This window comes from Panthera pardus, unplaced genomic scaffold (genome assembly GCF_024362965.1).
Source record: "Panthera pardus isolate Hobbes unplaced genomic scaffold, ASM2436296v1 HiC_scaffold_11, whole genome shotgun sequence".
NCBI classification, from domain to species: domain Eukaryota; kingdom Metazoa; phylum Chordata; class Mammalia; order Carnivora; family Felidae; genus Panthera; species Panthera pardus.
This window is the reverse complement of record NW_026526666.1, coordinates 3444371-3465888: the sequence shown is the minus strand read 5'-3', so window position 1 is coordinate 3465888 and position 21518 is coordinate 3444371. Positions and strand designations below refer to the sequence as shown.

Genomic DNA, 21518 nt, shown 5'->3' with positions numbered 1-21518 from the left:
ACTCTGTTGGCTCCCTAGGAGAGCTGCTCTTTAAAGTAGTTGCTCTAGAGACATGAATGGAGGCATATTTACACTCCCTTACAATTCAGAGTGGTCAGTGGCCATCTAATCCTTCAGGGAACTGGTTAACACAGATGTAAGTGTGTTTTTCTGCCCCTTTAAAGCCAAGAGAAGGTTATGTTATACTGGAAATCGCCCTGGGCTTGAAGCAGGAAAACCAGGGCTCCCATCTCTGCTCTGCCCTCACTAGCTGAGACCCTTTAGACTTATTTAACTTCCTAGTCTACCTTCCTACCTGGGGGGGGGGGGGGGGGGAGGGGGGTGATAATGCCTGGTTCTCTTTTTCTCAAATAGTCATTCTGTGGATCTGTGAGTTCTGGTCCAAGATGAACTTTTCAGCAGCCTGTAGTAATAATGTAGTAAACAATGTAGCACATTTTTTCACCAACTTAAATGTGTTCAGTCTAAAGGCCTATTATTCTGAAATTGTGTCTTTTCTAGTTTTGCGGTGTGAAAATTCCCCTTTTGTGGAATGATGGTGAAAACAGACTGTAGTCATAATTAGTGATTTAATAAGTTTCTTATTTTTATGTGCTTGCTTGATACAATTGGGAGTTGGTAGCCCTATGTTGGTCACTCTATTTTGTTGTTGTTATTGTACTAGTCTGTGAAATCCAAGGCTGAGAACCACGGGCTTCGTTCACAGGTTGTTATAAGGGCTGAAATAATATATGGAAAAGTGTATCAGTTATAAATAGACAAGGGAGACCCAAATATAAGATGTCATTTTTATCATTACTTAAAACCATAATCCTCTAGTGGGTGTTCTGGTGGATGTCCTGGGGGTGGAGGCTTGAACTCCATCGGTTTATTTTCCATCTGTAAGAGATCTGTTCCTCTTTGAAGAAGAGCAGAAAAATATTCTTTCTTTGGTTTAGATTACTCCCTGCTCCAGTGGAATAGCTTGTTCAGATATACTCTGATCTGACTTCCTTTGAGTATAATTTTCATGTGCAGAAGTCAGGAACCTTTCCCTTAGCACCTCTAAAGCTTCTCTTATTTTTTTTTTAATGTTTATTTATTTTAGAGAGAGAGAGAAAGCAGGGGAGGGGGAGAGAGAGCGAATCCCAACCAGGCTCCACACCGTGAGCACAGAGCCCAGTGCAGAGCTCGATCCCATGAACTGTGAGATCACGACCTGAGCGGAAATCAAGAGTCAGACGTTCAACTGACTGAGCCACCCAGGCGCCCTAAAGCTTCTCTTCTTAAAAGCATAGTTGGCCTGTTTCAATAGGATGGAATTGGAAAGATTTCATCCTAAATTAGTTTCTCTCTTTCCATTATTATGAGAAACCTTGTAACGAGACATGAAACACACATACACACACATACGCTCAATTCCAGCATTGCAGCATGGAATGTGGAAGGACACAGCCCTGTTTGGCTTTAATTTGGAAATTACTGATGGGGTGCTCAGGAGGTTCTCTTGTTTCATGAACATATGTCACATCATTCACATATCAAGAATCTTTTCTAGATTCCAGTTTATTTATATCTTTGATCTTATACAAAACAGTGCCTGAAAAGAGCTAGTTTGGGATTAATTTACTATCCTTTTTTGGTAGTTAGCATTTCTCTGCAAGTTCCCAGCCTCCCCATTGCCAACTGCAGCAAAGAAGACTGGAGTTCTCCAGACTTTAAGTAATATCAGTATTACACACACTCAGAGATTGAGAAGTTCAGATTTGAAATGATTACTATTGGTCCCATGCACTGGTGTTTATGGAGGGCCCACTCTGTGAAAGTCTTTGTTTTGTGTCATGATGGCTCACAGAAGATGAAAACAAAATGGTCTCTGCCCTCCAAGAGCTTTTGATTCTCAAAGGAAGAAACAAGACTGATAGACATACGGTTCCGGGAGTATGTGCTCGCTGCACACATTCATTGTGGCACACGAGTGAAATACACACGGAAATCCCAAAGGACTGATACAGTACAGTACAAGGAAGAGTGTCAAAACCAAGCTGACATATCAATGGGGATAAGACATTAGCAACACGATATTTAGAGTATGTTAAAGCCAGACTTGATCCTGTGGGAGTAAATTACCTAAATTGTTGTTTTAACATGAATGTTAGACTGACTCATGTTGTAAGAAACTTGGATTTTCCTGGCTCTGCCACCACTAGGATTTATGCTTGGTCTGCCTGTTCGTGATGCTTCCCATCTTTTCCCCAAAGGTGATGGAAATGGCTGCCACTCGTTACAGGGCAAGGACTAGATTTAACAGTACTTTGAGGAGTGTCAAGTGCAGAAGTATAACTAGGCACATGTGATTAGGATTCCGAACATCTGGTTCTGAGTAGAGGACCCTCTCCCACTCTCAGTACCCCCATGCCTACAAGGAACTCTTTCCAATGCTGGAGTCATGATTAGGGAGCCCCGGATGCTCTCACCTTCCCAGGAGGAGAGAAGCTGCTGTTGGATGCCCTACCTAATTGGGAGTTTCTGGGGTTCCAAGAGGAGCAACAAAAAGCAGACGGTGGTTGTACATAACCTGAGGGCATGGGCTGGGCATTACTCATGCCAGTCGTCATTGTCTGCCGCCAAGGACTGTCTGGCCAGGCTCCAAACCACAGGTCGGAAGGAGGCTTGAAGATGCCACTTTGTTTATCCTCTCCTGGCGATGAAAATTACACCCAAACTATCACTTTTCATTACCCATCGAGTGGTTAACAAATATCACTGTCATTAACATCACCACTGTCAGTGGTGGGTATATTCCTTTGCCCCCATAGGCTTCTAATCCTGTAGGGTAGGGCGAGGCGGAAAGAAGCCCTGAGCAGCAACTCGGGCAAGGGCTCTTGTCCTGGTCTGAGAGCAGTGATGAGGAAAACACTGCAACTCTAGAGATGTGCAAGCTGGAGGAATATCTGCCACAGGTTGAGGTAGAAGGGTTTTTTTTTTCTTTCTTTAAGTTTTTTTATTTATGTATTTATTTAAGTAATCTCTATGGCCAACGTGGGGTTCGAACCCATGAGTCCAAGATCAAGAGTTCCACGCTCCCCGGACTGTGCCAGCCAGACGCCCCCAAATGGAAGTTCTGATTGTAGTCCTTCATAGGTTAGCCCAGGGTTGCAGTGGATGAATGCCCCAGTTTGCACACATCACCCTGTCAGTTCGATCCCATGTGCATTAGTCGTTGCTGCTGCTAGGGGCATTATATGCTATCATATTTAATGGCATTTTTTTCCAACAAATTTTTAGTTGTATTAAAATAGCCACATGGTACAGACCCTAAAACCTTTTTTACTCAGTGGGACACTAAAAGTGTCTCCGTGGACCTTCCTCACCCCGTAACATGATTCCTCCCTGAAGCCCTCTGCCCATCCTTTGGATGTAAAAGGGTTATACCAATAATATAAAAAAATATTGCTCTCAATTTGTGAAGCTATTAAGAATGGTTTCCAAATCTCAACCCAGAGACAGAAGAAACATAAATTGTGAGTACAGGAGTTGCGTAGTTTTGATCGAAAGCAATGTTATCTCCACAGAGTGGTGGAAAGAAGTCAGGCTTTGGGACCAGGAGGACAAAACTCCTGCTACTTAGCTGTCTGATCTTAGTTTATTTAACCTCTCTGATCTTCTGTTTTCTCATCAAACCAGACGGGTTAAATACCTTTTGAGTTTTCACTACGTGCTGGGCCCCGTGGCAGGCACTGAGCACGTAGCAGTAAATAAAACAGGCGTGGTCCTTATCCTCGTGGAGATTAGAGTCCAGCATAATCAAATTAAATGGAATAATGTAATGTCAAAAGTCTGCCGCAAAGGAGACGTTCAAAAAGTGTTCCTTTCCTTCCACTTCAAACGCCCGATCATTACACATCCCCACACGGTGAAAAGTAAGGTGGCTACAGACCATCTCACACACCCTAGAATTGTGTTGGGGGCCCGCACCCCCGTGGGGTGGGGTATTCTTTAAGGGTTATGCGTCTTGAGGCTTAGTTCAAGCTTGTGGTCTCGATTTAAATCCATGAAACCATGGGGTTTCTATCTATGGTCAACCGCAAACCCTTATTTGGGGTGGAACTCGAGGAATTCCATACCTATTGCCTCCCGTACCCTTGCAGACCACCGCTTGCTTGCACAGTGACTGAGAACAGGTGTTAGCGTTCAACCCATTTTACAGATGAGGAAGCTAGTGGAAGCCGATCCTTCAGGCCGCTTCCCCCCTTCCCCCACCACCCCCCCCCCCCCCCCCGGCCTCACCGTCTGCGCTAAGAGCGCTGCATGGGCGCCGCTCACGCGCGGACTGTGGCAGTTAACTCAGAAAGGAGAGGGACCCCGAGGGTTGGCACAGACAGCCTCGCTCGGGGGTGCCCCGCGGCCGCTCAGCTCTTGCCTTCTGCCTCCTCCAGGTGGGTGAGACATGGGCGACTGGAGTTTCCTGGGGAACATCTTGGAGGAGGTGAACGAGCACTCCACGGTCATCGGCAGGGTCTGGCTCACGGTGCTCTTCATCTTCCGGATCCTCATCCTGGGCACGGCGGCCGAGTTCGTGTGGGGGGACGAGCAGTCCGACTTCGTGTGCAACACCCAGCAGCCAGGCTGCGAGAACGTGTGCTACGACGAGGCCTTCCCCATCTCGCACATCCGCCTGTGGGTGCTGCAGATCATCTTCGTGTCCACGCCGTCGCTCGTGTACGTGGGCCACGCCGTGCACCACGTGCGCATGCAGGAGAAGCGCAAGGAGCGCGAGGCCGACGAGCTGTGCCAGCAGGGGGCGGCCGAGGGCGGCGACAGGGCGCCCCTAGCCGCCGACCAGGGCAGCGTCAAGAAGGGCAGCAACAGCAGCAAAGGCACCAAGAAGTTCCGGCTGGAGGGGACCCTGCTGAGGACCTACATCTGCCACATCATCTTCAAGACCCTCTTCGAGGTGGGCTTCGTCGTGGGCCACTACTTCCTCTACGGGTTCCGGATCCTGCCCCTCTACCGCTGCAGCAGGTGGCCCTGCCCCAACGTGGTGGACTGCTTCGTGTCGCGGCCCACGGAGAAGACCATCTTCATCCTGTTCATGCTGTCTGTGGCCTCCGTGTCCCTCTTCCTCAACATTCTGGAGATGAGCCACCTGGGCCTGAAGAGAATCCGGTCGGCCTTCAAGAGGCCCGTGGAGCAGCCCCTGGGGGAGATCCCCGAGAAGTCCCTGCACTCCATCGCCGTCTCCTCCATCCAGAAAGCCAAGGGCTACCAGCTGCTGGAAGAAGAGAAAATCGTGTCCCACTATTTCCCTCTGACCGAGGTCGGGATGGTGGAGACCAGCCCCCTCTCTGCCAAGCCTTTCGCGCAGTTCGAGGAGAAGATGGGTCCCGGGCCCCTGGGGGACCTGTCCCGGGCTTACCAAGAGACACTGCCTTCCTACGCTCAGGTGGGAGCCCAGGAGGGAGAGGGGGGAGAGCAGCCCGTGGAGGAGGGGGCGGAACCGGAGGTGGGAAACAAGAGGCAGGAAGCCGAGAGAGTGAGCACGGAAGGGCAGGAGACCCTGGCAGTGCTGGAGGGGGAGAAAGTGGAGACTCCCGAGGTCGGGAAGGAGGGTGAGAAGGACGAGCTGCAGGCTGAGAAGGTAGCCAAGCAAGGGCTGCCCGTGGAGAAGTCGCCTTCACTGTGTCCCGACCTGAGCAGGGATGACACCAGACCCCTGAGCAGGCTGAGCAAGACCAGCAGCCGCGCCAGGTCCGACGATCTAACCGTGTGAAGTGTTGCCGAAGAAAGAGAGAGAAGAAAACCCCTGAGCTGACCTAGGGCAAGATGAAACGTAAAGGATGCCACCATGATTGGAGTCTTCTGTCCCTCCCCTCCCACCCACCCCTGGTTGGACAGGTACTGCAGGGATACGGTACTTTGCTGTTCAACTAGGAAACCAGCTTTCCCATATAAAAGGGCCACCAAGATAAACCCACTGTCCCCTCAAAGTTCCTAGTCTCAAATGACTGCCCTGCCCCTCTACCCCAGCTGCAGTGGGGAACTCTGCTTTCGCCCCTGTTTCTCCATCGGAATCCTTCCGATCAGAACTGTGGTTGCCTCACAGCTGTTTACCAGCCATGACTCAAGCCCGCTGGCTCAGCCAGACTTTATCACCCCAGCACTTCCCTAGCAGACGCCGTGTGACCAAGTATCAGGGGGCCCAAACTCACATGCCTACAGGATGCAGGCAGGTGCTTTAAATCGGTGGGGTGGGCCTGTTCTAATGCCATGGGACGTCTAGGGGTGTGAAGATTGGCGGGGGAGGGCAGAGGGCAGCTGTCGCTCAGTGCCAGGCACTGATTACCGGGCAGTGTTACCACAGAAATTTCAGAGTTTTCCACAGAAACCAGAAGCCCAAACTTCTCGGTGAAATGTCCAACCTCTTTAATATTGCCAGCTAAAATTTAAACATGCCATGTGGGCCAAGCAAAATGTGTGCCAGCCAGATTTAACCTATGGGGCACCAATGTGCAAGGTGAGCCTACACTAGTGAGCCCGGCTTTCCCATGGAATTGGTCATGTTACTTATGGTCTCAACTTGTGTCTAGGGCGCCCAAATCTCATTTCACCGATTTGGAGTGTCCGGGTAAAGTCATCAGCCCAGGAGATACCCAGTATTCTCACTGACCTCTCTCTCAGGTCACCGTAGCCCCTGGTTTCTGATGCGATTATACCCCTTGAATTGGTGGGAATTCTGTCCGGGGCACCATCAGGGAAAGAGAGCAAGGCCCCAGACCCTCTCCCTGAGCTGAAAAGGCCTGGAGGTCTGGTCGCAGTCTTCTTCCCTGAAGAAAGAACGTGCCCTTCTTTCCTCTCCTCTGCCAATATCAGTGCTCACCCTGAGAGCCACGCCTCCTTCCTATCAGGGGCTGGAGGTAAGCCCAGTTCTGAGCCAGCAGATAAACTGTCTGCTGGCCCGTCTTGAGGAGAGTCAGCTCTCAGGCCTTGCCCAGACATAAGATGTGCACAAGGAGGACCATCACGGTGGTACTAGGGAGAGCCTCTTACCAAGTGGGAGCTCAAACAGCCAGAATCTCAAAGTCTGGTCCCAGGCCAGGCCTCCTCCCTAGAAGGGACACAGAGGCGTAAAGGGAACAAGAAGAATCTCAAAGTTCTCCTACCCTTGACCCTTACAACCAACACTCCTCAAACATGCAGTCCAGTTTGGGGAAACCCTCAAGTACAAGTACATATTTCCCACAGGAAGCAATTTCACCTAGAGCCAATCAATTCCCAGAGCTGAGGGACACAGTGATAACCAGAATGGTTTATCTGAACCAAAGCTATGCTTCGAGGGATAGAAACCAAAATGACACGGCAGAGATCTGGACATGGGACCACCAGGGAACCCGAAAGAAGTACCCAGAAAACTGCCTTAATTCTGTCTTCCCCCAGCCAGCCCCATCCTGGAGTAAGGAATTCCCTTTTGCTGCCCCTCTGATTATCCCCTTCCTTTTAAGATATTCCTTCTAGATACACTTTTCCAGAGCAGAGAGAGCCTCCTCCCAAACTATTCCTCCCCTCCCATTCCGTGGTGTCCCATTCTAAAACAAAGTGGTCTGGAAATTAAATTCGTTCTAAGGTATGGTTGTTTGATAAATATTCCGGGGAACTTTTACATTTTCAAAGAGACAGCTTAAAATATATTTTACCTAGGTTAATCCACAGTGACAAACTTTCAGTGAAAGAATGTATCAGGCAGTGGATAGTTGAATAGAAGAGGTGTATTTATCTCGGAGACATGTGACTTTCTGGCTACTGCTTGACTCTTCCCCTGGCAATCAACACCGCTCCACCCAGAACTTCCCTAAGGTGAGACAAGTCACATGCCCCGGGCCCTGGGAACAGACACTGCACCACTGCGCTCACCCCAATGGCTGCACCATTGCTCCTACAGTTTTGCTCCTGCACACTCATTTTAAGAAGATATGAACTCAGAGCCTAAGAACAGCTTGATCATCACCAGAACGGAGTGTCTATCTCCACAAGGACCTCATCCGAAAAAGAGAATTCACCCTGCTCTAAGTGAAAACTGCTGGTGCAGGGGTGAAGGCTGCAGGCCTCCTTGTCTTGGCCTGAGCCTGCGAGTGAGTACATTTCCCGGGATGAAGCAGGATCCTGCCTCACTGTCTGTACCGACCCCGCCACCAGGGAAGTTGCCATTTTCCCTCTTAGTCTCCCCGATAAAAGAGGAAGACTATTTGGGGGCAGAAATAGACACAGACATCAAGGGACCAGGATTTTTTTTTTTTTTTCTATTTCTGCCATTTAGTAGCTGTGCTGTTGTCATCCCTTAACCTCTGTGTCTCTTGGTTTTCTGTCTACAAACTAGAGATGGTATTTGCCACCAACCTACCTCCAGGGGTATCGTTAAGGATTAACGAGTTGGCCACCAAGCCTGGAGCGCCCCCCCCCCCCACCCCGCCCAGTGTCACCACTCCCTGAAAGATTCCTCTAGCAGCAGGGAGACTGGGAAGGGAGATGGGTGGTTTCCATCCCCCCCCCCAACCTGCTTTGCATTTACCTAGTGAGAGTTTTTCCAATGTGGAATAGACACTCTGGAGATCAGTTTTCTCAGAGAAGGCTCAAAACAGAATCTGGACCCCCATATGTTTAGTAGGAACCTGAGGCTCTTTGACCTTGAGAAATGACTGGGGACAGATTGGCAATTATTTTCATCCTCTGGAAGAGGTCCCAGGTTCCATTTGCAGGCAGCTCTGTGTCCGTGGAGGCCCTTAACGTTGTACAGCTGGATCCCTCAGTATCTGGAGGCAAATAATTATGACCGACTCAGGATTATAATCCCCCCCTGGGCTCCAGTATGTCCAGCTTTAAATCCTACTCTGGGTCCTTCCCTTGTTAGACTAAAATCCTTAGGGCATGTAGACCTACTGATAAAAAGAATCAGTGAACAGCTGGATATCCAAAGTACAGCCTGCTCCAGAGGAAAAGGGCCAATCACTTAACAGCAGCTATAACACCTCCTCCATCAGGGGAGATCTGTGACAGGGAGGGACAGAGCAACTCAAAGTTCAGTTCGGAAATTTCAAACCTGGCTCTGTAATCCCTAGGCCTAGCATTTGGGGCATCATAAAAAGGCCTATCTGCTTTTCACGGTGACACTGCAACTTGCCACACAGGTGACATCTCCCACACAGAATCAGACAAATATTCCTGAGGGTCACTGTGACCTGGGGATAAGATTTACCCACAAAGAACAATGAAGGTCAAGTCAGAAGTGTTGGCTGCCCCAGGACCCCAAGATGTCACTTACCTGCTCCATATGACGATTTTCCCTCAGTCAACTGGGGGGGGGGGGGGTAACAAATTTTACCCCTCCTTCACAAGATAGAACAAGTGAATTGATACCCAGAAAACACCATGAGCATACTAGAAGAAATACGTGGGTGTTTTTTTTTAAATTCACTAATTTGGAAATCAAGGAAAGGGAAGACGGCCTTGTTCAAATTTGTCAGAAGTCCTTATTGTAAAATGCATAGTGAAGCAAGGACAGTCACCACTTTCAAATCCGGCATAGATTGTTGACTAAGATCCCGACAAAAAGTCAGCTAATAAGTAAAGTGAAGGAAGTAAATGGGGGGGGGGGGGTGGGGAGGGGATGGGCAATGTTTCTGTCGTCCTGAATTCCTAAGAATTACACTGTGAAAAGAGCACGTTTTTAATCGCGCGAGAATTCAATGCTCAAGGTGGTGCTACAGGAGGTGGTCAGCTTCCCAGGGCTCATGTGTAGAGATGTGCCAGCCCCTGAGACCGGAGTCTCTGACTCATAGCAGAAGAGAGCCCCTGGATACTGGCGGAGCTATGTGCAGGAACTCTGCAGTTTAAGCCATGTGGAAGGCCTGGGGCAAGGCTAGTGTGGGCAGCTGCTCTCCATGAGCTCCTAGGGAGGGTGGTTAAGTCATGCTCAGGGTGAAAAAGAAGCTACCACCCACACAGCATAGCCCACCCCACTCCTCCCCTCCCCCCCACCCCGAATTATTCCTCGATGCATACTGTGTGCAAATGACCACACAACCCAAGTTAGCAACATTTAGATGCAAAAGGGTTTGCCTGGTTGGATGGAAAACTCCTGTAAGCGTAAATCCAATCTGTAAAACAAAGTCAGTGTGTGCCTAGAAGTGATACTGAAATAGGGAGACTTTCCCTTCTTGTAATCATTGTACTATAACTAAATATGTAACCGGGAAGGGAGGAGAAAAAGGAAACGAAACTCGAGGTTCAGCAGTTAGACAAAAGAAGACTTTAATGAAGACAAGTCAGTCTCCACTGCCCTAGACACTGCAGCTCCCAAAGTCGACCACCAAGGCAGCAGTGGGACATACTGTTAGCTCTAGCCCCACTTCCTTCTGGAAGCTCTTTCTCTAGGGCAGACAAAGAATTCTGGAAGAATCACATGAAGTTTCCTGGAAGGAAAAATTGATGGCTCCATTGCCTTTTTCTGCAAAACGTTCCACCTAGGAAACAGGGTTAGTAAAGACTCAGCTAAGGAGCATATTCCTAACAAATTTCCTGGGGGACATCTCCGGCAAGGGAGAAAGGCATTCTTGGGATTGGGTCCTGAATTCTCCGACCCTCCACATCCTTATGTTAGAGCTAATAGTCACATGTTAGACTGTTACAAAACAAATAAAACTAACTTGACTTTTCGCCATCTTTGTTTTTTTTTCTTTTGACTTGTCAACCAAGCTATACTGTGAAGAGACTGCCCCAGTTCGTGGTTACCTTTCTTTGGAATTGAGGGGTTGGGGAAGAAGAGGACTGGGGTTTTGGGAGGGGGCAGTTGTATTCTGGTAAACACTTCACAAACCACTCTCTGCAGGGTGAAGAAGCCCTGGTTTATAGCATTTGCCAATTTCCTCTGTGTAAATTCTCCAACCATTCCCCACTAATTTCAGGCTTCCAACAAAATGTCACTGAAAACAGAGCTGGGGAAAGATGTATAGTTGCACAACATTATAAAAGATTTCCACCTTATAATAGATACCAATAACCCTGTTAGCGTAGCTAATAGTCAAATAATTAAGAAGCGATGAGCTTTGACTATTTATTCCCTTGTGTCTCACATTTTCTTTAAGTTTATGTAGTTTAATTGTTAATAATGACTGTATCTAGCAACTGGCTTACAAAAGTCCAGGAAATTTAGCAAATGATTCTTTTGGGCCAGTATACGTAGTTAGTTCTAGCTCACTACTGAGTAGAATGGAGGAGACTCTGATTCAGAAAGAACATGAAAACTCTCCTTTTCCGTTAAGATTTGGTCACTTTGTTCCTTCTCTTTCTCTACACAAATGTCAGGAAAAATCAAAAAGTATACTTGTTTGGCCTTATGGGAAGAGGCAAAAGACACTCTTCTGTGTCTCTGAGAACTGTGGGAAGAGTTAAGGTTACTCATTACAGATAAAAATAGATAACTTAAATTGGCCAAAAGATTCTGCCTGGGATTTACCATGTCACTTCTCTGCTAAAATCCTCCCATTCTTCATTACATACCCAATAAATTCTACGTTCCTCAAAGCAGCTTACAAAGCCTTCATAAGTGACCTCAACCCACCCAGATAAGACATCTGTTCTTACCTGCCCAAATCTATTCTTCCTTCTCCTATAATAACTTCCTCAGTTGGAGGAACTTGGTAGAACTCTAAGTAATGCCTATCTGACTTCCCCTGGTCAAGGGTCAGGGTTTTTTTGATCCAAATGGGCCAACCTTCCCTCCCTGGAATGCAGATGTTGAGTGGAGTAACAGAGAAATGCAACCTGGTTGGACTTCATTCATCGTGACAAAAGCCGCTGAACAGACTCACAGTGAGTTCCTAATTACCTAGATTTCTGGACCATGCTTGGTTCCACTTTTTCCAGATCCTGTTCGTTCGCCTTCCTTTAGTTTGCAGAACTACCCCAGAGTTTTGTTTGTTTGTTTCATTTAACATGGCCAAAATTATCTCTATTGTTTGCAGTCAATACCACCTTGGTAGCCTCATCTCCCACACCCACCCATGTGTATGTGTCCGAGCCTTCTGGGACCATTGGCCAGTTCCCAGTATAGACAGGCCTAGCCCATGGTGACGAATGAATTCCGTGATGTTTCAGGACTCTGTCCTGGCCTACCTTTTTCTCCATGGTCAGCTCCTTCTCACCCTTCAACATTCAGCTCAGTTGTCTCCTTCTTTATCAAATTTCCACAAACTTCCCAAAACAGTGTTAGTTGCTCCCTTGTCTGTGATCCCTTGATACCTGTGTGCACTTCTACCATAGCATTTATCAAGTTGTTTTCTCTCTTGCTTTTCTCTCTTCTGACTGCAAGCAACTTTAGGATAGAGATTTCATCCTATAGATCTCTGAATATTCAGTACTTAGCGCGGGGCCTAGAACATAGTAATGTTTGGTGAACGCATGAATGAGGACTGAGACATCTCCCGAGGCGGGAAGGAAATAATTGGCAAATGCTCCCATCACCAAAGGGATGTACTGGAAGCTGACACTACATAGGAGTGTATCTGAGAAAGATTCCCTAAAGGTTCCAGGAGTTCTAGGCTTGAAGGCAGGCAGGCTTGCTGTATCATAAATAAAGGAAGGAGGGTGGTGGCGGAGATTTTCATATGAATTGCTGGATATCATCACCCAGAGCAAACTTGGAAGCCTTATGTTGAAGATGGCAGTCAGAGTCTTTGAATGATTGTAGATCAGAGGGCCTCCCATCCCTACCAGTTTCTATTTGGACTTTTGAACTTTGAGTTAAATAAAAATAAACTTTATTGTGTTAGTCCTCTGATAGCTCAAGATTTATCTCATATAGGATCTAGCAATACCTTGTATATTTATAGAAACTGAGGTTAGATGCAGTTATAACAAAAATCTAAAATCTGTTGCTTTGGCTTATCAGTTGAACAGTGAGTGGTAAAGAAATGAAAATCAAAGGCTACAAGGATAGAACTCCAGGCTATGCCATGCACATATTTAGTAAAAATGTCACCTGTGATGATTTATGTATCAGTTATCTGTTGCTGAGTGACAAATCTTGCCAGAACTTAGTGCCTTATAACAACGATGACCATCTATCATCTCTCACAGTTTCTGCAGGTCAGGAATTCTGGAGCAGCTTGGGGTCTCTCATGATGTTGCAGTCAGAATTTGATGGGGCCTGCGGTTGGGGTGGTCAGACCCACTCACTCACATGATTACATGACTAGCAAGTTAGTGCTGGCAGGTTGGTTGCTCTTGGGTCTACTTGAGGGTCTTGTGAGTTGGTGGCTGATTTCCCCTTGGGCAAGTGAACCAAGAGATCAAGGCAAACATTTCCATGTCTTTTATGACCTAACCTTAGAAGTCACATTCCATTACTTCCACCATATTTTTATTGGTCACTTTCCCTCAGACTGTTCCAACTCCTGTGGAAAGAATGAACTAGAGAGGAGCAAGATTTGAGGTAAAGACATCAAGTGTGGTTCCTTTTCCTTTGTTTTAATGCTTTCATTGTACATATGATATGTGGTTTAATCTGCTCCAAATGCTCTTGGAAGTAGGCAGGATTTGAATAGTCGGTAACAAAAATGCTAATTCCGGATTGCACCATGAGGGAAGCCCTTAGCCAATGATAGTGTCTGGTCATGACTCCTTTGGCTAGGACAGAGTTTTGAGGGGCTTTTCCGCTCTCTAATGCTCAGCTTTCCTGAACACTGTTCAGTTTTTCTAATTCATCCAGGTTTTCCAGGGACATTTTTCTATCTTTCTCACTTACTATAGTTATCATCTTTATAGATGACCTATATAGCTGGAAGAAAGAACCTATATGGCTGGACCTATATAGATAGAAGAAAGGACAAAGCATCTCCAGAATTGAGTTAGACTAATAAAACCTCCAGAAAATGGATGAGATCAAATAAATATAAGTGAGCCGAACCAAAAGAATATAATGTGACCCAAAAATCCTCAATCATGTCTTGAAGGCAGACACAATGACAAGGGATTTACTTATGGGATTATGATAAATATGGACATCTCTAATGTCTCTCAGATCAGAACTTCAACTTTCTCCAATATCTTTTTTCATGATTGTATCAGACTGAAGCTGTAATTTCTAGGACAACTTTGTATCTTTTTTTCATTACCAACTAATTGCCTTTCCTTTAAATATTTTTAAAAAATTTTTTAATGTTTATTTATTTTTGAGAGAGAGATAGAGACAGAGCATGAGCAGGGGAGGGGGATAGAGAGAGGGAGACACAGAATCTGAAGCAGGCTCCAGGCTCTGAGCTGTCAGCACAGAGCCCAACGTGGGGCGTGAACTCACAAACTGTGAGATCATAACCTGAGCCGAAGTCGGATGCCCCACCTACTGAGCCACCCAGGAGCCCCCCTTTAAATATTTTTTAGATACTTATCCAGTAGTCAAAGACCCTTCTTCTTGACTTTTTAAAAATCCTTTGAGCTAATTACTGTGTCTAGTTAAGTTCTACGTGTATACTGGGCCAGATGGGACTCTCATCTTTACAGATGAGTAAGAGACAAGGAAAATAACAATAAAGAGATGGCTAACCACCTGGAGTCTATGAAAGGTCTCAGAGACACAAGAAGAAAACCAACAGTGGACACCAAGAGTAAAAGAATAGTGTAATTTCAATTTACTTAAAAAATAAAAGTAAGCTTAAAATTTGTTTTGTGCTCTCAAAAAAAATTAAAGAAAACATGGGCTCTGTAAAGCAAGAGATGAAACAGAAGATAGTAAGATAGTACATTGAATTGGAAAAGGAGCTGTCGGTCAGTAAGCAAAGCCACAACAGGATTTAAGAATAAAGAACAGAAGTAGCAACACATAAAGCCAAATCAGTATTGTAAAGAATCGATATCAGGAATTCTCCCAGAATGCCAAGAGAAGGAACAAAGGCATGAAAATTATCACAGAGGAGATAATAGATATGGAGAGAAGGCAATAGAAATCCAACACATAAATATGCATCCTCCTGAAGGAGAGTCAGGACAAGAGAACCATAAGCATCAAAGATGGGAGGAAACTTCCTTAATAAGCTGATAAAAGACCTGAAAACACAAGTTGAAAGGAATTCATCATGTACCAGGGGGAAAAAAATCTAGACAAATTTTGATTTGCAAGAATAAAGACATAATCCTACAAATTTAGAAGTATAAGAAAACAATTCCTGCTGTTGTTTGTGTACTGCTAATGAATAGTTACGTTTCCACATTCTTGTCCAGTTGTGGACATAGGGTAGGATCCCACCCTGTCCATAGGAGGTGAGGCTTCCTGTGAAGAAAATGGATATTTCAATGTCAAATGCTGAAAAGAGAAAGATTCTTGCTTGGAATAGAAAGAAAAAGGAACTCCTTTCTCTGCCTGAGCCTCACTCTCTTAGGCCTGGTATCCAATAAGTGCCAATGTGCTCAACATGCTTCCAAAGAAACAGAACAATGGTGTCTGCCATATAGAGGCAAGTCAGGAGTAAGTCAGGGAGTGAATGAGTTATTATCAGATCTAAGAATAGTATCTGGCACATAGTAAACACTTGGTAAGTATTGGTTATTATCACCATGATAAATGTTATTCTATGTGATGTAATTATGGTCATCATCTTGTGACATATGACTAGCATAGTTTTATTGTTAAATGCTGTACCTTAGACTCCACTGAGATACATAGAAGGGAAGGGTTTGTGCACTTGGTCTTGAGGGGTTGAGAGGAGAGCTCTCCCTCCCTCTCAGAGGTCACTGTTGGTCATGGGGATTGGTAATAGCTCTAATGGGAAAGAGAAGCTAAGGTGAGGACAAGAAAGCAAAAACTCATGCCTCTCAGTTTCACCCATCCCTCCCAATGCTTTGAGAGGTGAGTCAAGTGGATATTAATCTAGTATGAAGGTTTCTGGAGACATTCTGCAATCAAAAGCAAGGGGTAGTAGTTCTCTGGGTCACCCAGGCCCGTCCTTGACCTGGAAACCGGTATTACAAGGGAGAAAATCCTGAATGGTGCCATACAAAGCTTTGCACAGGGCTGGGGCCAGTGGGACTACATACCTTTCTCTGCTATGCCAAGTTCACTGAGACCCTGATCCCCACCATACATCCCAGTAAGCCACCAAGGTAAACTGTTTGCCTTAATATACTCTCCCAGAATTCTGCACTATTACACTGCCTTGAATCTCGGTTAGGTGAGATTCCAATTTATCACGTGTAAGGTAAATGCCTACACAGTAGCCTCTGTGCTGGTATCTACCTGCATCCCTGAGAGCTGTAGCCAAGGACACAAAGGTATCTGGTTTGACTCTCCCATAGTAGGGCTACTCCCACTGTTCCCTAGCCTTCTGGATAAGGGATTGGACATTTGACAGGTAGTTTGGGCTGCTTAGAAAGGCAGAGTTCAACTCCAAGAAAGAGAGACACCTTCCCCTATGTGTAATAAATGTGTGAGTCTCATCTACTCAGATTACAGTACTCTAAACGCTGAAGTCCTCAATGCCAGGTGTACTCAAGACTGCTTCAGGGTATTGACTGTAGCTCTTCCCACACCGGGCCATTGCCATCAGCTGGAGCCCGCTTCTAGTGCTAGGACACTACAAGAACTACGAGAACTAGCTAGAGCCCTAGTGGGATAGGATAAGCCTCACGGCAGTGAGGCCTTCATGAAATGAGTATTGGATGGATGAAGCAGTGATTCAGTCTATAGTTGAGCAACTTCAAGCCATTTCCCGAAATAACTCATCTTCAGACCCTTAAAGAATTATTCCTTGTTTTGAATTAAATCAAGCTTCATTTAACTTCCAGTCCTTTGTCTTACATCTATCTCCAGGGGCCATATCAATTCTACCCATTCTTTTCACAAGAAGACAGCTATCATGTTCCTGAGTCTCCTTACTTCAGTTCCTTCCATCAGGCTCACCTCTGAGCATGCTCCGATTCATTTCTGTTCCACTTAAAGAGTGGTACAAAGAGCGCAGTACTCAATGTGTGGGCTGATGGGTACCAAGTACAATGAGATTATCACTCTCTTGTTATACACGGTGTGCTTTTTTTTTGTTATTACATCAGAAATTACTTGGCTAGTTATATATGCTAAAAATATCATCTGCCTTTCCACTCTTCCTCACTTGTAATGATGCAGTTGTTTGTATAGCCAAGTATAAGTTGTAACATCTAAAACACGATGCCTGAATTATCACCTAACTCATTATAATCATTAACTTCATCTTATTAGCCATGACCATTAGAAAATGGAATTACCACTTAAAAAAAGATGTTAGCTCAGGCCCCCCCTCCCCCGCCCCCATCTTCAGCCTCACAAATTAAATGCTACCTTGCAATACATCAGCTTGTGGATTTTCAGACTTCCTAATTCTATTTCGCTCCTTTTAAACAGGCCCTCTCTATTAAGCCCCGCCCCCAGAACGGCCCCTCCCTGGCCCCGCCCCCTTGGCTTCCAAGCGCCTCGCGTTCGCCCCGCCCACCCTCGGCCCGGGGCGGGAAGCCCTGGATAGAGCCACGGATTGGCTGACTGGGGCGCAGCTTGATGGCGTCGGGCTGGCGAGCTGCGGTCCCGCGGGTGGACCCGGGGCGAAGGCCGCCTGTGTGAGAGGGCCAGTGGCCCAAGCTCGCTGCGGACACGGGGAGGGGGAATCGGGGGCACTAGGCCTCCCTACACTTCGCCATGAGTTTCCTGATCGACTCCAGTATCATGATTACCTCCCAGGTGAGCTACTGCCTCCCGCCCCGGGACCCTCGAGCCTCTTTTGCGAATCTTCTCGGGGCTTCGGTGATGCCGACTTGGCCCGGGGTCTCGCTCTCCTCTTCCGCGGCCTGGGCCCGCCTCATCGGTTCTCAGAGCTCGGGGAGGGTGTAGGATTTGCTGCGTTCGGCTCCCTCGCCCTCGTAGTGGGGAGGCGTCCTGCGGCCGTCCGTGCCCCCACCCAGCCTCCATCTCCCCGCTTCCTCGTCCACTTTTGGAGGGAGTTAGGCGGCTTCGGTGCTCCGAGCCGGTGCCGCGAGAAAGGAGCGGTCCCCAAAGCGCCCCGAAGCTTCTGGACCGCGCTGCTGACCCATGGCTCGGGGAAGAGTGTGGTTCCGGGCGCGGAGTGCGCAGCAAGCCAATCGGAGCCGGCTTCTGGGGACACGTGGGGACCTTGCTGGTTAGTTGTCAAATCCTGAATCCGGGTTTGGAGGAATTTGCCGCGGTCAGCTAAGAGATCTTAAAAGTACTGTGGAAGGTTTCGTTTGTGCACCAACACCTCATTGTTTAATCCTCTTTCTGCTGCACACGCTCTTCGGATCTTTTCCCGACGCTCCTTTCTTACCGATCGGGCACCTTCATTCGTACAGTCAGCAGACTTGACCATTGTATAAAGCTCCGAGGGTACAAACACAAATAAAACACTTAACTCCTGCTCTATAGAAGCTGTGTCTAGGGGGTCTCTTGCTTTTACCAGCTTTCATTCGCTAAGCCACTCTGTTTTCTTGGTAGCACTGATATTTATGTTTTGTTTATTAATTTAATTTTTGAGGTCCTGTCTTGTTCAAAGCTGAATTCCCTCTCCCTCTAAGTGCAAGCACTAAACACAATTATTTGCCAGCCAGCTGTTAATATTTGTAGAAGCTCAGATTATCTTGTAGAAGCTCAGATTATCTTAATTATCGATCCCCCCCCCCCGTCATCTCCCAGCGTTTAGAGTATATTTTCTTTTTTTTTTTTTTCAAGTGGCAAACGACAGAAACAGTTCCTTTTGAGGGTTTAAGGGAAACTGAATCTTTGATCCAGTTTTCCTATTGCTTCATCCTAATGGTTCTGTCTTTGGAATGGAGCATCGTCCTTGTCTCTTGAAAAACTTTAATTACAACATTTCGGAAATTATGAAATGAGGAATGCCCTAATAAGATAACTTTTTATTTAAAAAAATTTTTTTAACGTTTATTCATTTTTTTGATAGAGACAGAACGCGAGTGGGGGAGGGGCAGAGAGAGAGGGAGACACAGAATCTGAAGCAGGCTCCAGGCTCTGAACTGACAGCACAGAGCCCTACACGGGGCTCGAACTCACCGACCATGGGATCATGACCTGAGCTGAAGTTGGATGCTCAACCGACTGAGCCACCCAGGCGCCCCACTATAACTTTTTATTTTAAAATTCACTATTCTTTATATGGTTTTCATAATTGGTTTATTGGTTGCATAATATTCAAATACATTGATGCACAAAAATCTGGACCTATAATTCTCTTTTCTAACTTTTCTTAGGCTTTTCTAATTGTCCCTTTGTGACAATTCAGGTTTATTTTTAGCTCTACTACCAACTCAAGAAAAATGACAATATTTCAGTAGCATTTTTTTTTCTTTACTCAATTTTTTTTTTTACTCAATTTTTAAAAAACGTGAGTGAAGAAATTGGCATTGCATTGTAGCCTTTAAGATTTTTAACACGGATATAATTGATAAATTGAAGCAAGAAAGTGGCTTTCTGATATTTTACATCATATACTTTCACACATGCATTCATATGCAATATTAAATATTTAATGCTCTTTATAAACGAGGAACTAAGACCAAAGAATCATTTGTGTAGACTGTTGTCTGTCCATTTTTTATGTGGCTACTTCATTATTTTGGTATCAGTAAAAATGTCACTTTAGAAAGACTTTTCCTGACTCCCTACCCCGTCACAATAGCACCCATTCCAGCCACCTTCTGTCTCATTTTCCTGTTTATTTTCTTCTTAGCCTCTATCACTATTATTTGTGTGTTTGTTAGATATAAACTTCTTGAGGTTCTGGATTTTCTCTTTCTTGTTCTATGCTGTATTCCCCAGCATCTAAATCAGCTGCTGATGCATAGAGGCCTAGTAAATATTAGTTACCTTAGAAATACCTCTTCCTCATTTTTTCCTGTTTTGTATGACCTGAAAGATTTATTTAAAATGAAGTTTCGGGGAGCCTGACTAGCTCAGTCGATAGAGCATGCAACTCTTGATCTCAGGGTCGTGAGTTCGAGTCCCATGTTGGGTGTGGAGCCTACTTAAAATAAATAAATGATAACATGAAGTCTGAAATAGTTCTTTTTCTTGACTTTAACCAGGTGTTTGTTCCATTCCCCTCATCATTTCTGAATCTTTATCAGTCCTCAAAGCCCCTTTTCCAGCCTCATCTCTTAAACTCTTGGCAGATAACCTTGCCTCCCACTGTATCAATAAAAGTGAGGAAAAAAGATCTGATCTCCTTCTACACCGTAGGTCTTAATCTAAGCAGTTAATGTATGTCTACAACCATTTCCAGCTGCTTTCCTCCCTGGTCAGAAAAAAAAGGTGCCCGCTGCTCCTTTTTAAGGACATCCTCTCTACCTGTGCCTTTGATCTTAGAGCAGCTTTATTGTGGTTAAAAGCACAAGGTTTGGAATCAGTCACAGACTTCAGGTTCAATCCTGATTTTGACAATTACTAAATGAATTAACTTCTGTAAACCTCAGCTTTCTCTGAAATGAGGATAATGACACATACCATAGGTTTTTATGATTTCATGAGATTACAATGCTAAGAATTTAGAGTTCCTGGAATATAGTACATGGTCAATAAAGGATAGTTGCCGCTAATCATAATAAATCATTAATACCTTCAATTCAGTTTCCCTATATGCATCTTTGCCACAAGTATTTTCACCACATAATTGATTGACCGTAAGGCAATTTTGCTGTAAAAGATAAACTTACAAAAATAAAACGGGACATTCATTTAAAAGGACATCATAAAAAAAAATAAAAAAATAAAAGGACATCATAAAACATGAAAAATGGGTAACAAAATTAAATAGACCTTATTGTGAGATATAAAATATTTGAATACATCCAAAATGTGTAACATAGCACACTTGGCAATACTAGGCAAATAAATGATTTCATTTTGTGGATTGTACCCTAAGCACTATCTTCAGTATTTCATTCATAGCATTATACGTGTTTTTTGGGTTGTTTTTTTTTTTTTTGCTTGTTGATTCGTCTCCTCATTTGGTATTACATATTTTTGTTTTTCCTCTAAAATTTCTTCTTTCATTAAGAGAAGTGTCAGTTTCCAAATACCGGGATGTATATTTATAACTGATCTTTTCATTGAACCCTGAATGCCTTCCTCACTGTTATTTGTTCTTGGTGCACAGCCACATATCCGCCGATGGATGGATCAAGGTTCTACAGTCAGTGTGGGTACAAAACTGTGTCACTGTATAGACCATTCTGAGGGCTATATATATGAATTATATATATTTATATATAATATAAAAATGGAGGTATTGCATCGATGGAGAAATGAGCCAAACTGATAACTTGCTGTTATCTTTTACAGCAAAACTGCCTTATGGCATATTAGTTACACAGCAGAATGTTTGCAGCAAAACTGCTTGTGGCCAAGATGGAAATACCAGATGCAACAACTCCTCCTCTAGTGTCCCATCAGTTCCTTCTCGCGTGTTTATCCCCTTACTCTACTCCTCTCTTCCCCTTGA

General features: G+C 45.3%; 2 protein-coding genes across 2 annotated transcripts in view; both read left to right on the top strand.

Annotated features, from left to right (window-relative positions):
- Positions 1 to 4369: 4369 nt before the first annotated feature.
- Positions 4370 to 7116, top strand: GJA8 (gap junction protein alpha 8). The gene has a single exon (XM_019436576.2). It carries the CDS (start codon positions 4430 to 4432, stop codon positions 5750 to 5752), a length of 1323 nt encoding a protein of 440 aa, XP_019292121.1. The 5' UTR covers positions 4370 to 4429; the 3' UTR covers positions 5753 to 7116.
- Positions 7117 to 17504: 10388 nt separating this feature from the next.
- The window catches only part of GPR89A (G protein-coupled receptor 89A), a 59591-nt gene continuing 55577 nt past the window's right edge, over positions 17505 to 21518 (top strand). Inside the window, exon 1 of the mRNA XM_019436513.2 lies at positions 17505 to 17731. Within this exon, the coding sequence (XP_019292058.1) occupies positions 17690 to 17731 (42 nt within the window). The 5' untranslated portion in view covers positions 17505 to 17689. The remainder of the gene's footprint in view (positions 17732 to 21518) is intronic.

Coding starts and splice junctions, on each gene's coding strand:
- GJA8 (XM_019436576.2), top strand. CDS start 4,430: ATGGGCGACTGGAGTTTCCTGGGGAACATCTTGGAGGAGGTGAACGAG.